Source organism: Somniosus microcephalus, chromosome 13 (genome assembly GCF_052327205.1).
Source record: "Somniosus microcephalus isolate GS21.2 chromosome 13, FLI_Smic_1.0, whole genome shotgun sequence".
Taxonomy (NCBI): domain Eukaryota; kingdom Metazoa; phylum Chordata; class Chondrichthyes; order Squaliformes; family Somniosidae; genus Somniosus; species Somniosus microcephalus.
In genome coordinates this window covers 181,259,513-181,275,717 of record NC_140999.1, presented here as the reverse complement: position 1 = coordinate 181,275,717, position 16,205 = coordinate 181,259,513, and the positions used below count along the sequence as shown (strand labels likewise).

The window sequence follows — 16,205 nt, the reverse complement described above, 5'->3', positions numbered from 1 at the left end:
GAAGAGTGGAGATACCATTCGCGCCACAAAAGTGCCAGATAATGACCATCTCAAACAAGGGAAAGCCCAGCTATCTCCCCATGACCTTCAATGACATCACCATCGCCGATTCCCCCATCATCAATATCTTGCGGGTCACCACTGACCAGAATCTTAACTGAACCATTCATATCAACACCATGGCTACACGAGCAGGTCAGAGGCTGGGTACTCTGTAACAAGTGGCTCACCTCCTGACCCCTCAAAGCATCTCCACCATCTACAAGGCTCAAGTCAGGAGTGTGAGGGAATACTAACCACTTATCTAGGAGGGTGCAGCCACAACAACACTCAAGAAGCTCAACATCCAAGACAGAGCAGTTCACTTGGTCGATATTCCTGCCACTGGACTCAACATGCAACCCCTCCGCCTCCATGGCTACAGTATATACCATCTACAGGATGCACTGCAGTACCTTTCTCCGCTGCAAACTCTACCATCAAGAAACACAAGAGCAGCAATGTCGTGGGAACACCATCACCTTCAAGTTCACCTCCAAGTCATACATCGTCCGCAGTTTGCATTAAAAAAAAACCCTGAGTGCAGTGAAAATGCCTGTACATGAAGCAGACGGGAGTTTAAATCAAATCATCTGCCCTACTTATAACAGGTCTCTCAGAAGCCATGCGGTTTGTTAGTGTTTGAACAACACTGTAGTCAATGTCTCACAGCACCACACAAAATATAATGCAATGACAGCTGGAAACACGAGGCAGGGTAGCTGTTATAACAGAGCTAGTGCAGAGTAAAAAGCAGGATCCATTTGCAAATCCCAACCTTAAATGTAGGCATCTGGTTGGCTTCAACATAGAACCCCGGCTGCCGTCCTTCGTAAAGGGCACCATAATCTGGCTCCTGTTGGAGGGAAGGAGAAATCGAGTCAAAATGTTCCAGGTTTATTTTTTTTGCTCAAACTGGTATAAAACATCATTTTATTGTAGACCAGCCCTGCCAAAACAATAGCTTGCCAACCAAGCCTAGCACCCCCTTCACAACCTGCCCTCATCTTTAAAATTGAATTTTCAAGCCCTTTCCAAAAATAACTATGGAATAAATCAGCCTTGAGCTTTGCATCGTCAGCAAGATACATTTTTGTTCCCGTCGAGAGCTGCGAGTGGATCAAGAGGCTGTAGTTAGAATCACAAGCCATTACAGACTAGCCTTGCTATTCCCAGCCTGGCCCTGCTCAGCTCAGCTGCAGTCTCAAGACAGACCAACAGGTTTGCTGCTCCACTATCTCGGTTTTCTTTTACCCCCCTCCCTCTCCTTCCTTGGCCCTCCCCTCTATTCTCCTGTGAGTTAAAACAGTGTGCCAATCCAGAGGGTGAGCGGGTCAGGGGTGACAGAGGCCGCGTTGGAAATCCAGCTCCTTGGAACCTCTTTTACTCAGTGGGTAGCTCTTTCTCTCTCGTCTCTTGAGTCAGAAGGTTGTGGGTTCAAGTCCCACTCCAGAGACTTGAGCACAAAAATCTAGGCCGACACTCCAGTGCAGTGCTGAGGGAGTGCTGCACTGTCGGAGGTGCCGTCTTTTGGATGAGACGTTAAACAGAGGCCACATTTGCCCTCTCAGGTGGACGTAAAAGATCCTATCGCACTATTCTGAAGACGAGCAGGGGCGTTTTCCCTAGTATCCTGGCCAATCTTTATCCAGAGACTTGAGCACAAAAATCTAGGCCGACACTCCAGTGCAGTGCTGAGGGAGTGCTGCACTGTTGGAGGTGCCATCTTTCAGATGAGATGTTAAACTGAGGCCCTATCTGCTCTCTCAGGTGGACGTAAAAGATCCCATGGATTCCAAAGAAGAGCAGGGGAGTTCTCCCTGATGTCCTGGACAATATTTTCCATCAACTAACATCACTAAAAAACAGATTATCTGGTCATTATCACATTGCTGTTTGTGGGAGCTTGCTGTGTGCAAATTGGCTGCTGCATTTTCTACATTACGACAGTGACTGCATTTTAAAAGTACTACATTGTTTGTAAAGTGCTTTGCGATGTCCTCAGGTTGTATGGTGCCGTATAAAGGGAAGTCTTTCTTTTCTTCTTTCTGTGGGGAAGTGTAAGGCCTCAGTGCCTCCTACTGAACACCCAGTCGAGATCAGCTATTCACCTTATGGGGCAGCGTGGGTAAGAAACACGGGATCACCTTCAGGTTCCCCTCGCAAGTTACACACCACCAGTGTTTTTGGTCACTGGGTCAGTGTCCAGGAATTCTCCACCGAACGTCACTGTGGGAGCACCATCACCACAAGGACCGCAGTGGCTCAATGAGAAGATTCACCACCATCTTCTCCGGGCAACTAGGGGCGGGCAGTAAATGCGGACTTGGCAGCATTGCCCACGTCCCGAGAACAAATTAGAATAACATTTCTTCCTACCACACCATGGCAGTGTGGTCTAAAAGCTAAAAACACAAGATCCCAGGGACCAAGGGACCTGGAGGCTGCTCGCTGACAAATTAAGGAGCTAATCCCCAAATAAAATTAGGAACTTGAACAGGAATCTCTCTATTATTCCAGATTTGAAGATTTAAAATCCAGATATCTACCTTCAATTTTATTTATAAATTTATACTGATGCTCCTCTCTGTCCCACTGATGGTATCTGGGTCAAGTCTCAACCCATGTCATCATCAGCGACATGATTCAAAAGACAGCGATATCATATTGTCAGCAATACACACTCGCGTGACCGGGACTTCGACCATTGGTTTTAGAAAGGCATCCGTTAGTTGTCCAAAGTTTAAGAAATATTCTAAGTCAGAGTTGGGAATTTCCCATCAGATGGGTCACTGTAGCTGTAACGTGAGCGAGATGAAGGGATCGTTCCTTTGGAATGGCGACAGGCGCCCTGTACCTACTTACCGCTGTGCCGATCTTTTCCAAGGTTTCCTCGTTTATTGGGTAGCGGAGTTTCATCTTCCTATACAGCGGATTCTTTTCGTAGTAGCTGACTAGGTCAACAAGGCTGTCAAACTCCGAGCTCCCCAGGATGACGACCTGACCTTCCTGCTGGACACGGCAATGCTTAATCTTTCCTTCGGCTCTGTATGGAAAAGGCAGCAAAGGGATTACTAGGTATCACCCTCTGAGTCCAAGGTCGTGGGTTCAAATCTCACTCCAGAGGCCTGACCACAAAATCCAGGCTGGTGCGTCAGTTGTTGGAGGTGCCGCCTTTCAGAGGTGACGTTAAATCGAGGCCCCGTCTGCTCTCAGGTGGGCGTAAAAGATCCCATGGCGTTATAAGAAGAGCAGGTGAGCTCCTCCCCAGTAGGTGGTGAGTTCAAGTCCCAGTGCCGCAAGTTGGCAACTTGAATTCAATAAATCGGACAATTTATGGGCTGTCACCAGAGGAAATGTCCATGAAACGTGCCAGATTGTCGCTGAAACCCAGGTGGTTCATTAACGACCTGCAGGGAAGGGAACCTGCCAAGCCCTACCCACTCTGGCCTACACTTGACTCCAGTCCACGCTTAATGCCCTCAGGGCAACGATGGATGGGCAATAAATGGGGCCTCGCCAGTGTCGCCCACACCTCAAGTGCAATTTTTTTTTAAAAACACTTACCGGAATGAGATTGCGTACGAATTGGGTTCGTTCCTTTTACGCACAAGGAAGGTTCCATCTCGCGGGACCCTCATCAGCATGTGCTCCGCCTGCGCACGAGACAGGTTGGCATGGTACCATCTGGGCAACAAAGAGTGAAAATGGTGTATCATAAAACCAAAGGAGCTTACGTTAATCATCAAGGAGCACGCCCATTCTCCCAGCCTGTAGGTACCAGAGCATACACCATGACCCGAACCCCGTGTCCAATACTAAGGCAAAAGCAAAACACCACAGATGCTGGAAGTCTGAAAAAAGAACAGAAAATGCTGGAAGCACTCGACAGGCCAGTAGGGTTAACGTGCGAGGTTGATGACCTTTCATCAGAACTCGAATGAAAGGTCATCGATCTGAAACCTTAACTCTATGTCTCTCTCCACGGACGCTGCTGGACCTGCTGAGTGTTTCCAGCAATTTTTTGTTTTTATTTCAAATATTAAGGGATGTTTGGGCAGTGCTGTGTTCATATTGGCCCAGAAATTCGGGTCGGAGGCTTCCTGCGGGTGCAAGCCTCCGACCTGCACTTACCTAGCGCGCCGGCCGTTGTGCTGTGGGCCCGCGTGGTATTCCGATCCTGGGCCTGCTCCAACTGCCGGCGCGCAGTGCTTGCGTATCCCGGGGCGCAGTTAGTTTGATGCGTCCCCTGGGATCACGTGGGCCATGGAGAGCCAATGGTAGCAGGGAATGCCCATTCATAAATTTGACAGGAAGAGCTGTCAAACCTATAAATACAAATCAGCCCCAAAACATAACTAAAACTTCAAATACATTTTTTTTAATCACATTTTTAAAATAACTATAAATTACATAAAATAACTATTTTAAACAATAATTAAAATTTTTGAAAAAATTAATTACAGTTTCTAACGGGGCTAAAAATAAACTTACCTTTCTTTAAAGTATTTAAAAATAATAAACCTGTGGAAAAAATGTTTTAATTTTACTTAATTCACCACTTACCTTGTTAAAAGCAGGCCTTGCGCCTGCGTTTTAAAAGTGTAACTGCTGGAGACTTACCCTCCTGGAGAAAGCTGCAAAAAAAACCCAGAAGTTCCAGGCGAACGCGCTGCCTCTCCGGCGCACGCGTTCGACTTGTGAACCCCTTCCTTTAAGGGAACGGAAGTTCCGGTTTCCCGCGCATGCGCAGTGCATGCACGAAACCGGAACTTTCGTTGGGCCTACTGGTGAGGACCCAGCGCGTCCTCACCCGTGGGGACCCGAATTTCTGGGCCAACATATTTTATTACTCATTCCCTGTCGCCCACTGAGTGTTTTACCCAGACCGGCCATTGGTTGCCATGGTGAGGTCCTTTACAGCCTTTTGTCACCAGGTGATGATGTCAAACATTCTGCTACTGCCTCCAGTTCCAAGGAACTCTGGCCATTTTGTGTATATTAAGTTTTTTTCCCCACCCTTTCCCCAGAGTGAATGGTGGTCATTAATAGACAGAAACCTGCTCTACTGTTTAACTGTCAGCCGTGGCTCAGTGGGCAGCACTCTCGCCTCTAGGGCAGAAGGTTGCGGGTTCATAGTCCCACTCCAGAGACTTGAGCATAAAAAATCTAGGCTGACACTCCAGTGCAGTGCTGATGGAGTGCGGCATTGTTGGAAGTTCCATCTTTTGGGTGCGATGTTAAACCGAGGCCCCGTCTGCTCTCTCAGGCAGATATAAAATGGCACTATTTCAAAGAAGAGCAGGGGAATTCTCCCCGGTGTCCTGGCCAATATTTGTCCTTCAATCAACATCATTAAAACACATTATCAATGGTCATGATCACATTGCTGTTTGTGGGAGCTTGCTGTGCACAAATTGGCTGCCGCGTTTCCTACAACAGTGACTACACTTTCAAAAGTACTTCAGTGGCTGCAAAGCGCTTTGGGACATCCTGAGGTTGTGAAAGGCGCTATATAAATGCAAGTCTTTTTTTTTCCATTAATAAAATCTTGCTCTGAAGTCTAGTACAGGAAACTCTTTTTTATCCAGCACCGACGGGACCGGCGTGGTGCCGGTTTATCAAAAAGTCCGGATTACAGAGAGGTATAGTAAAAGGTACGAGTCCCGTACACAGCAACAAATCCAAGCTTCCCTGTTGCTTAGCAACAGCTGCAGGAACCCCGGCCACAGACCAAGCGTCCCTGTTGCTTAGCAACAAGTGCAGGAACCCCGATTACACAGCCACAGATCCAGGAACGGCCACTAATATGAAGTAAAACTTAACTGAACCTACTCCTGAATTTTGCCGGTTAACCGAGATTTCCGGTTGTTTGGGTGCCGGTAAATCGAGAGTTTCCTGTAATTTAAAAAATCATACCTATAGAATCTTACAGCACAGGAGGAGGATGTTTGGCCCTTCCTGCCTGTGCCTGCTCTTTGAAAGAGCTCTCCAATTAGTCCCACACCCCTGCTCGTTCCCCACAGCCCTGAAAATTTTTCCTTTACAAGTATATATCCAATTTCCTTTTGAAAGTTATTATAGAATCTGCTTCCACTGCCCTTTCAGGCAGTGCATTCCAGATCACAACAACTCACTGTGTAGAAAAAAATTCTCCTCATCTTCCCCCTGGTTGGTTTGGCATTTATTTGGAATCGGTGTCCTCTGGTTAACGACCCTCCTGCCAGTGGTTCTGGAAATGTTGACACTGGCAGTTTTCTGATGTGTACCAGCTGGCATCATCTGATCTGGTGACACAAGGCTAATTGGCACTCACTCCGCAACAGTTAACAGCAGGTCTGAGTATGAGGAAGCATTTTATCCCAAACGTGGTCTATCATCCCGGATGCCTGCTCTTGTGTTTTCAGTACCATTGAGTAATTCGGTCCTTGCGGGAAACGGCTGAGAGCAGTTTGTTGGCTGTGCAAGGCGCACGTGCAAATAGCGTTGTCTGTTGGACGGACCTGACGACAGAGGAGATGCTGCTTCGGTGTGAAGTTCTGTATTAAACTCTGTAGAGACCAGCAAGTGACCCCTACTGGCTCCGGCAGCAAACTGCTCCGTTCACACGGAGCTGATCGAGTGCCACCTGGTGGAAACAAGTGAGATACAGGTTTTGAAGAGACAAGCAGTCTCCAGCAAACACTGCTCAAAAAACAAGGAAATTGGGTTATGGGCCAGAGCAGAGGTCAAAGGGGTGCTGGAAGATACGATGGGATAATTCCACAAGTCCAGCGGGGAGCTGTGCTCGCGTACGATGCAGGTCAGAAAGTTGGGGCGACAATGAAACCCCATCCCTGACCTGTCCTCCCCTTGAGCAGGGCTCTCCCAACTGGGAGGATTGCGGAATTACCACTGTGAAACAACGGGAGATCTTAATAAACGTTCTGGTGCTATAGTACTTATGGGCTGGATTTTATCAATGGAGGCGTGTAGGAGGCGGGACTACAACTTTTGGGGTTGTAGTCCCGCCTCCATCGAGTTGTGGCCAACCCACTCGATTTTCACTTGATTGACCTTGTTGAGCCCGCCTAGTGGACTCAGCAGGCCAATTAAGGGCCACCCAGCAACAGGTGACGTCACAGACTGAAATTTCATCTGTCAAGAGCTTTTGACAGATGCAATATCAGCGTTTGACAGCTGTTTGAATCTGTCAAACACTGACAATCTGTACACTAAGTTAATTCCTTCCTCTCAGGCTGATTTAGAGATCTCTCCAGAACAGAAAGCTGAATGCTGCAACTTTTGAAAGCTCGCGGCCATTCTGCTTTCTGTGCCGGTGAGATGAAAGACTCCCAAGACCTGAAGGAAGGAAGGCTGTAAAGGTAAGTAAAACTTCTTTAAACACTTTACACACACCAAACACACTTACCTCTGCACTCATGCACCCATCACTCACCTGAACACCAGACATCTCGACCCCTCCAAGTCCTTCAGCCCGACGGTCCGCCTTGCTAACTTGGCATGGTTTGGAGCCGTCGGGAATCCCACACATCAGGAATAAACATAGAGATTAGGCTAAAAACTGCCTGTTAACAGGCAGTTAATTGGCACTAATCCCCTTCCCGCCTCGGGGAGGCGGCTCCCAGCGCGGGGCGGGTACCCGCCTCCTTTGAAACTGGCATGGAGGCGGGTTGGGGGCGGGATGGGTTCGTGCCCCCCTGATTTCGAGATTTTAACCCCCCACACGCCTCCAATCCCGCCTCCACGGCCCAATGAAAATCCTGCCCATGGTGTGCGAGCTCCTTTCTACAAGCCAATGCTTGCAGCTCTGGTTGAAGTCACAACGCGGTACTTACTCTTTGCTCTCATGTGCGTTGGTCTGAGGCACCGGTTCCGACAGCCGCATCTCGAACTCGTTGCAGCGAAGTGGCACCTGCTGATAGTGCGTAATCAAGGCGTAAAGACTGTCGAACACCAGGTTGTCTGTTAGGTAGAACTTGGGGTTGCCCGCTTCCTGACGGGAATGGATACGGCAATGCTGCACCTTTCCAGAGCGCCTGAGGGGACCGGAAAAACACGCAGACAAAACATTTTTTTTTTGCTTTTCAATGTGTTATAGATAAAGCTCACCATGAAATAAAGCTTCACGGCCTGAAAGAAATTACAAAAATAGAAACCCATTAACCAGCTCCTCCCGAATCACTTACACTTGATTCTTTAGTTCTACACCTCTCCCGATAAACCAGCTCTGACAAACAGTCCCCTTATAAACCTTCTCAAATACCACACCTCTCCCGATAAACCAGCTCTGACACACCTCTCCCGATAAACCAGCTCTGACAAACAGTCCCCTTATAAACCTTCTCAAATACCACACCTCTCCTATCAACCTTCTCATACACACCTCTCCCGATAAACCAGCTCTGACAAACAGTCCCCTTATAAACCTTCTCAAATACCACACCTCTCCTATCAACCTTCTCATACACCACACCTCTCCCGATAAACCAGCTCTGACAAACAGTCCCCTTATAAACCTTCTCAAATACCACACCTCTCTCGATAAACCATCTCTGACAAACAGTCCCCTTATAAACCTTCTCAAATACCACACCTCTCCCGATAAACCATCTCTGACAAACAGTCCCCTTATAAACCTTCTCAAATACCACACCTCTCCTATCAACCTTCTCATACACACCTCTTCCGATAAACCAGCTCTGACAAACAGTCCCCTTATAAACCTTCTCAAATACACCTCTCCCGATAAACCATCTCTGACAAACAGTCCCCTTATAAACCTTCTCAAATACCACACCTCTCCTATCAACCTTCTCATACACCACACCTCTCCCGATAAACCATCTCTGACATACAGTCCCCCTATAAACCTTTTCATATAGCACACCTCTCCCGATAAACCAGCTCTGACAGTCCCCTTATAAACCTTCTCAAATACCACACCTCTCCCGATAAACCATCTCTGACAAACAGTCCCCTTATAAACCTTCTCAAATACCACACCTCTCCTATCAACCTTCTCATACACCACACCTCTCCCGATAAACCATCTCTGACATACAGTCCCCCTATAAACCTTTTCATATAGCATACCTGTCCCTCTAAATCATCTTGGACACACCACATCTCTTCCTATGAACCAGCTCTATTGTACCATGCTAAGAACATAAGAAACAGGAGCAGGAGTCGGCCATTTGGCCCTTCAAGCCTGCTCCACCATTCAATGAGATCATGGCTGATCTTCTGCCTCAACTCCATTCACCAGCCCTATCGCCATATCCCTTGATGCCCTTACTAGTCAGAAATCTATCGGCTTCTGTTTTGAATATACCCAATGACTGAGCCTCCACCGCCCTCTATGGTAGAGAATTCCAAAGATTCACCACCCTCTGTGTGAAGAAATTTCTTCTCATCTCAGTCCTGAATGGCCTACCCTTTATCCTGAGGCTGTGGCCCCTGGTTCTAGACTCCCCAGCCAAGGGAAACATTCTCCCAGCATCTACCCCTGGACAGACTAGATGCAGGAAGGATGTTCCCGATGGTCGGGGAGTCCAGAACCAGGGGTCACAGTCTAAGGATAAGGGGTAGGCCATTTAGGACTGAGATGAGGAGGAATTTCTTCACCCAGAGAGTGGTGAACCTCTGGAATTCTCTACCACAGAAGGCAGTAGAGGCCAATTCATTAAATATATTCAAGAAGGAGTTGGATATATTTCTTAAGGCTAAAGGGATCAAGGGGTATGGGGAGAAAGCAGGGACCGGGTACTGAATTTGGATGATCAGCCATGGTCACATTGAATGGCAGAGCAGGCTCGAGGGGCCAAATGGCCTACTCCTGCTCCTATCTTCTATGTTTCTATCAAGCCCTGTAATCATTTTGTATGCTTCAATGAGATCCCCTCTCATTCTTCTGAATTCATTCTGAATGCTCTTCCCTGTAAAGAATTTGCTATACCACATTTCTCCCTACAAGATATTTTTGATATATCACACCCCAAGAAACCATTTCTGATATACCACACCTCTCCCTATACCACATCCCACTAACCCATCTCTGATATACCACACCTCTCCCTATACCACATCCCACTAATCCATCTCTGGTATACCACACCTCTCCCTATACCACATCCCACTAATCCATCTCTGGTATACCACACCTCTCCCTATACCACATCCCACTAACCCATCTCTGATATACCACACCTCTCCCTATACCACATCCCACTAACCCATCTCTGATATACCACACCTCTCCCTATACCACATCCCACTAACCCATCTCTGATATACCACACCTCTCCCTATACCACATCCCACTAATCCATCTCTGGTATACCACACCTCTCCCTATACCACATCCCACTAACCCATCTATGATATACTACACCTCTCCCTATACCACATCCCACTAACCCATCTATGATATACCACACCTCTCCCTATACCACATCCCACTAACCCATCTCTGATATACCACACCTCTCCCTATACCACATCCCACTAACCCATCTCTGATATACCACACCTCTCCCTATACCACATCCCACTAATCCATCTCTGGTATACCACACCTCTCCCTATACCACATCCCACTAACCCATCTATGATATACTACACCTCTCCCTATACCACATCCCACTAACCCATCTCTGATATACCACACCTCTCCCTATACCACATCCCACTAACCCATCTCTGATATACCACACCTCTCCCTATACCACATCCCACTAACCCATCTCTGATATACCACACCTCTCCCTATACCACATCCCACTAACCCATCTCTGATATACCACACCTCTCCCTATACCACATCCCACTAACCCATCTCTGATATACCACACCTCTCCCTATACCACATCCCACTAACCCATCTCTGGTATACCATGCCCCACCCAAGCCATATATGCCTATTGTCTCACTCATGTGACCCAAATGCACATTCTGTCACGACTTACCAGAATGAGAGTGTGTAGTCACCCACAAACGTTTCACTCTCGCGCACCAGGAATGAGCCATTGGGGGCTCCAGTCTCAATGCAGTACTCCGTGAGGAGCCTTTCCGCGATCTGGCGACCGTCGCGGCCTGCGCCGAGTTTCCCATGGAACCACTTCGCTGCCACGTGAAGGTCGGTGCCACTGCAGGGCTGAGACATTGAAGAACAAAAAAAAAACACTGCGGGGTTAAGAACTGCTCATACATTATTTTAATATTTGTAGAGGTGGTTGGTTGGGCGGGGTGGTGTGAGGGACTCACACGGCTATCTCGCCACTCTCCCCCTAACCCCCCCCCCCCCCGATTTAAGCCAGGTAACAACTTGCATTTGGCCATTGTTTAACACCCACCTAGTCAGAGCTGCGCAATATTTGATATTTTTTATTATATACAAACCTAGGCATTGTTCATGGTGATTTGCAAATGGGGGAGGGGGACAAGCGTGCTAGGGTGTGGAAGTGGGGGAGGGGTGCGCATTTCCACTCAAAGAATTTGGAAAGAATATTGTAAGAAATTTGCTTAGAGATGATGCAGGTAATTTAAATATTTTTTTCTTGCAATTTTTGTCTTTATTGTGTTACAAACCTTACTTCCAGCAATAAGTCCTCAGCTTATTAGAGGACCGAGTGGCAGCTGAAAGAATAGTCAAGAAATATTTTGTGCGACTGGTTCATTTTTTTTAGTACCTACTGCTGACTGCCCATTTCGGTTTTCTGAACTTCAGGGCTTTTTTCATTACCTCTTGGTACTTGTTGATTGGTACATTTGCTACCTGTTCAATTGTAACATAAGAACATAGGAATTAGGAGCAGGAGGAGGCCACACGGCCCCTCGAGCCTGCTCGGTCATTCAATAAGATCATGGCTGATCTTTGACCTCAACTCCACTTTCCTGCCCAATCTCCATATCTCTTAATTCCCTTAGAGTCCAAAAACCTATCGATCTCTGTCTTGAATATACTCAATGACTGAGCATCCACAGCCCTCTGGGGTAGAGAATTCCAAAGATTCACAACCCTCTGAGTGAAGAAATTCCTCCTCATCTCAGTCCTAAATGGCCGATCTCTTATCCTGAGACTGTGACCCCTGGTTCTAGACTCCCCAGCCAAGGGGATACAGCCTCCCAGCATCTACCCTGTCAATCCCCCTCAGAATCTTATAGGTTTCACTGAGATCACCTCTCATTCTTCTAAACTCTAGGGAATATAGGCACATTCTACTCGATCTCTCCTTGTAGGACAGCCCTCTCATCCCAGGAATCAGTCTAGTGAACCTTCGGTGCACCCCCTCTAAGGCAAGTATCTCCTTCCTTAGGTACGGAGATCAAAATGGTGCACAGTACTCCAGGTGTGGTCTCTGTACAATTGTAGCAAGACTTCCTCACTCCCGTTGTTGATTTGTGAATATGGACCAACCAATTGCAAGTGCAGCGCGTAGATTTGCATATAGATAGGTGCGGCTCTCTTATCGTAGAATCATAGAATGATACAGCACAGACGGAGGCCATTCGGCCCGTCGTGCCTGTGCCGGCACAGGTGGAGAAAAGTGGACAGCCAGCCCTGTATTCTTGGAGTCAATTATGGAGCAGACTTTCTCTTTTCATTTTAAAAAGTGTTGTTTGTGAAGGTCAATCAGAGCTCAATTGTGCCTGGATCAGAAACATACTGCGAGACCTGGCTGTTAAGCTGAGTGATAGCCAAGTAAAGGTTGAACCTTTAGTCTTGTGGGCCCATCTGAGGTCTGCTGTTCCGCGCACCCTCTCCAATTTACTCTGTGCTCCTTTTTGGCTACCAGATCATGTTCAGACTCTCAGCCCGCACATACCATAGTCGTACGCAATAAGCTGCTGCTGAGGGCATTCTGGATATGTTCTGTGTTCAAGTGTAAGCTGCTTGGCGCTCACCTCTCTCTGTTCTTCCTCGTCTTCATTGGCCTGATTCCCTGATGTCTCCTCGGAATAATAAATCTTGCTGCTCGTGAGGACAAAGAAATGTGGATTCCATTCCTAGACAGACCACAGGAAATAAAACAGGTTACCGAGGGACACCAAACAGTAATTACAGCACAAGCGACCCAGCCATTAGCAACACATAGGAACAGGAGGAGGCCATTGAGCCCCTCGAGCCTGTTCCGCCATTCAATGAGATCATGGCTGATCTGCGACCTAACTCCATATACCCGCCTTTGGCCCATATCCCGTAATACCTTTGGTTAACAAAAACCTATCAATCTCAGATTTAAAATTAACAATTGACCTAGCATCAATTGCCGTTTGCGGAAGAGAGTTCCAAACTCTTAATTAAAGAACACCCCTGGGCTATACACAGATTGGTAGAATTTTTAATATAATATAATGGCCTAGAAATTCGGTGGGCTGCGCCACCAGTTAGCGCCTAAAGAGGGCACTCAGTGGCTTTAGCGCCACTGGCCACGCCTCCCGCGATATTTAGCTGGGGCGCTAATGGCGGCATTAGCCTGTTGATGTCATCGGTGTGCGCAGCGCCCCATTACCGCCCCGATCTTGATATTCGGTAGCGCCCGCCTCTGTAGCACCGTTCGCAGATCGCGCCCGGTTCACGGGGCCCACCTGTGGCGGCAGTGGCGCAAATTAAGGTGGAAGTGTGGGGCGGCCGTTTTTTCGGCGGCCGTCTGCCAGCACCTCCGTCCCCGGCCTCCTGTTCTCCCCCCGCGGCAGTGCCGGCTGTTTTCCAAGAGCCCGGCACTTCTCCTCGGTGCCGGGCTCTTTTGCCGGCACTCGCGATCTCTGATCGCGCTGGTGCAGGCCCCTCCCCCTTAAGAATGGGAGGAAGGCCTGCAGTACCGCAGCGCGCCATGCCGCAGCGTGTGGCGCTGCGGCACGTTGCGCTGCGATATTCAGTTTCAGCGCCCTAAGAGGGACGCGGAGCGCCTCGAGCCTCGCCCCGTGTCCCTCTTGCGGCGCTCAAGCTGAATTTCCGGTGGTCGCAACTGCTCCGATCGCTGCGCTAATTCCGGCGCCCAGGCGAGCTTGGCGCCCCGTTTGCGGCCCCACCGAATTTCTCCCCCAATATTCTTTATACAAACAATGTTTTATGGGTTTAATTCTCAGCCAGTGCAGACGGATGTGAGGTGGACATGCATCATGTGCCCAATTCTCAACCAGCACACACTGGGACCCTGCTTCAACGGCACGGTCCCCAGGTAGGTGACCCCTGTTTCATGCTCACGGTTCCACAGAAAAAGTAACGGGGCCAGGTCCAGGTACACCCCTTGTGGCCAACCAAATCCTGAAGACGGTGACTCACCATTATGCCAGCAGACTCATTATATCGAATGTATCCTTCTGCATCTGCCACATTAGGGAAATGCACAAGCACGCCAACTAATTGCTTTAAAAAAAAAAGGCAAGCGGGACAATCGGAAGGTTATTTCTACACAAGGTTTTGGAACGCTGGGAAGGACGGAGTGCAGTGACGGTTATAAACTCTTTGCTCTGAGGCCCCCACACGCTTCCTAGTGCAGCGAACCACTAGACTGGAGTAACACGGGAGTAGCTGGTGAGGTCCTCACCACACCCAAGGCTCCAGCGGGTGAATATACTGGATGTCGTGTCACTGAGCCATTACAGACCAGGAAAGAACATAAGAATCAGGAACAGCAGTAGGCCATACGGCCCCTCAAGCCTGCTCCACCATTCAATAAGATCATGGCTGATCTTCGATCTCAACTCCACTCTCCTGCCTGATCCCCATATCCCTCGATTCCCTTAAGAGTCTAAAAATCTATCGACCTCAGCCTTGAATATACTCAATGACTGAGCATCCACAGCTCTCTGAGGTAGAGAATTCTAAAGATTCACCACCCTCTGAGTGAAGAAATTCCTCCTCATCTCAGTCCTAAATGGCCTACCCCTTATCCTGAGACTGTGCCCCCTGGTTCTAGGCTCTCCAGCCAGGTGAAACATCCTCCCTGTATCGACCCTCACAGAATCTTATATGGTTCAATGAGAAAGGGCCACTTTGAATCCCTGATTTAAATGATCTGAGGGTTCCTACTCTTGGTTGCTAGCCAGTGACTTCTGCTGGACGTGCACGAGTGGACATCCAGAATTAGGATTAAGTGTGATGTACGACATGGTGAAAGAGCCCGCCACCACTCACTACCAGGCCCACAAAGGGAGAACAGTGTTACGTCCGTGTAATAATAAGAAACGGACTGCAGAGAACGGTACAACAGGTGTTTACTCAATGTGGTTCAAACTGCAACTGAAACAACAGATTACTGCTCAATGTTATATACAGGTGTGGTCACTGCCGGTACTACAGTATACATGAGCTGTAGAAAGTAATTCCCCCCTTAAAGGTACATACATTACAAACAGCTGCTTGAGTGAGGGACCAGGAAGCTGCTGTCTATGGAACTGAATCTGTAACTTCAGAAAAGGGGGGAAGTAAGCAGTGGAAATGAGAAGAAAAAAGGCTGAGGAGCCAGCAACAGCAAACTGAAATATTAATATGAGTTTTGCAGCAGAAGTACCAGGATAGATGAGAATCTGCAGCTCTAACAATCAGCAAATGAATGTAACGGGTAGAGTAAAGTCCCAAATCTGACACTCACATGATTGATTGGATCCTCGAGGTACAAGATTCCATTCTTTATCGAGTTGCTGATGTCATTCTCGGAGTAGGCGGAGGTTGAGACTTCCTCGTAGGCACTGCCCTCGGCTAGTTTCTTGTGCTGCGAGGAAGGGCGAGATGTGAGGAATGAATAGAGCAACAGCTCGGACTCAAATATACAGGACAGCGATCAGCTCTAATATACCTGGGACAGCGAGGTATCTAATGTACAGGGCAGAGCAAGCATCTCAAAACACAGGCAGAGAGAGCACGCATCCTTGCCGTGCACGGGAGAGTGAACATTTTTTTTAAATATAATTAATTTTTGTGTTCATTAAGATGAAAGATATTTTGATTTATTGCTTCACATTTCAGATACCCAGTGCCAGCATTAAGCACCCCCAGCTAAGGCATAGCACAACAGATACAAAATAAAGGTCCCTCCACTCTGCCTCAGCCCAAACTCAGAAGAACACCCCTTCCCAGGACCCCAACTAGTACGTCCAAATCACAACCACCAAGTCAGTTAAATCCCTTATTTTAACCCCTAGGGGAAAAAATTCAGTTG

General features: G+C 48.0%; 1 protein-coding gene across 2 annotated transcripts in view; it reads right to left on the bottom strand.

The window, feature by feature from the left end:
* plcg1 (phospholipase C, gamma 1) overlaps window positions 1-16,205 on the bottom strand; it is a 171,071-nt gene that overhangs the window by 33,639 nt on the left and 121,227 nt on the right. For both annotated transcript variants that reach the window (XR_015080675.1, XM_086005717.1), the window contains exons 14-20: window positions 15,639-15,758; window positions 12,946-13,047; window positions 11,007-11,194; window positions 7,878-8,078; window positions 3,607-3,726; window positions 2,905-3,085; window positions 818-895 (exon numbers count right to left, since the gene is read on the bottom strand). Coding sequence is in view for 1 of the 2 variants with exons in the window: in XM_086005717.1 (XP_085861843.1) it covers window positions 818-895; window positions 2,905-3,085; window positions 3,607-3,726; window positions 7,878-8,078; window positions 11,007-11,194; window positions 12,946-13,047; window positions 15,639-15,758 (990 nt within the window). In the remaining variant the exon portion in view is untranslated. The remainder of the gene's footprint in view (window positions 1-817; window positions 896-2,904; window positions 3,086-3,606; window positions 3,727-7,877; window positions 8,079-11,006; window positions 11,195-12,945; window positions 13,048-15,638; window positions 15,759-16,205) is intronic.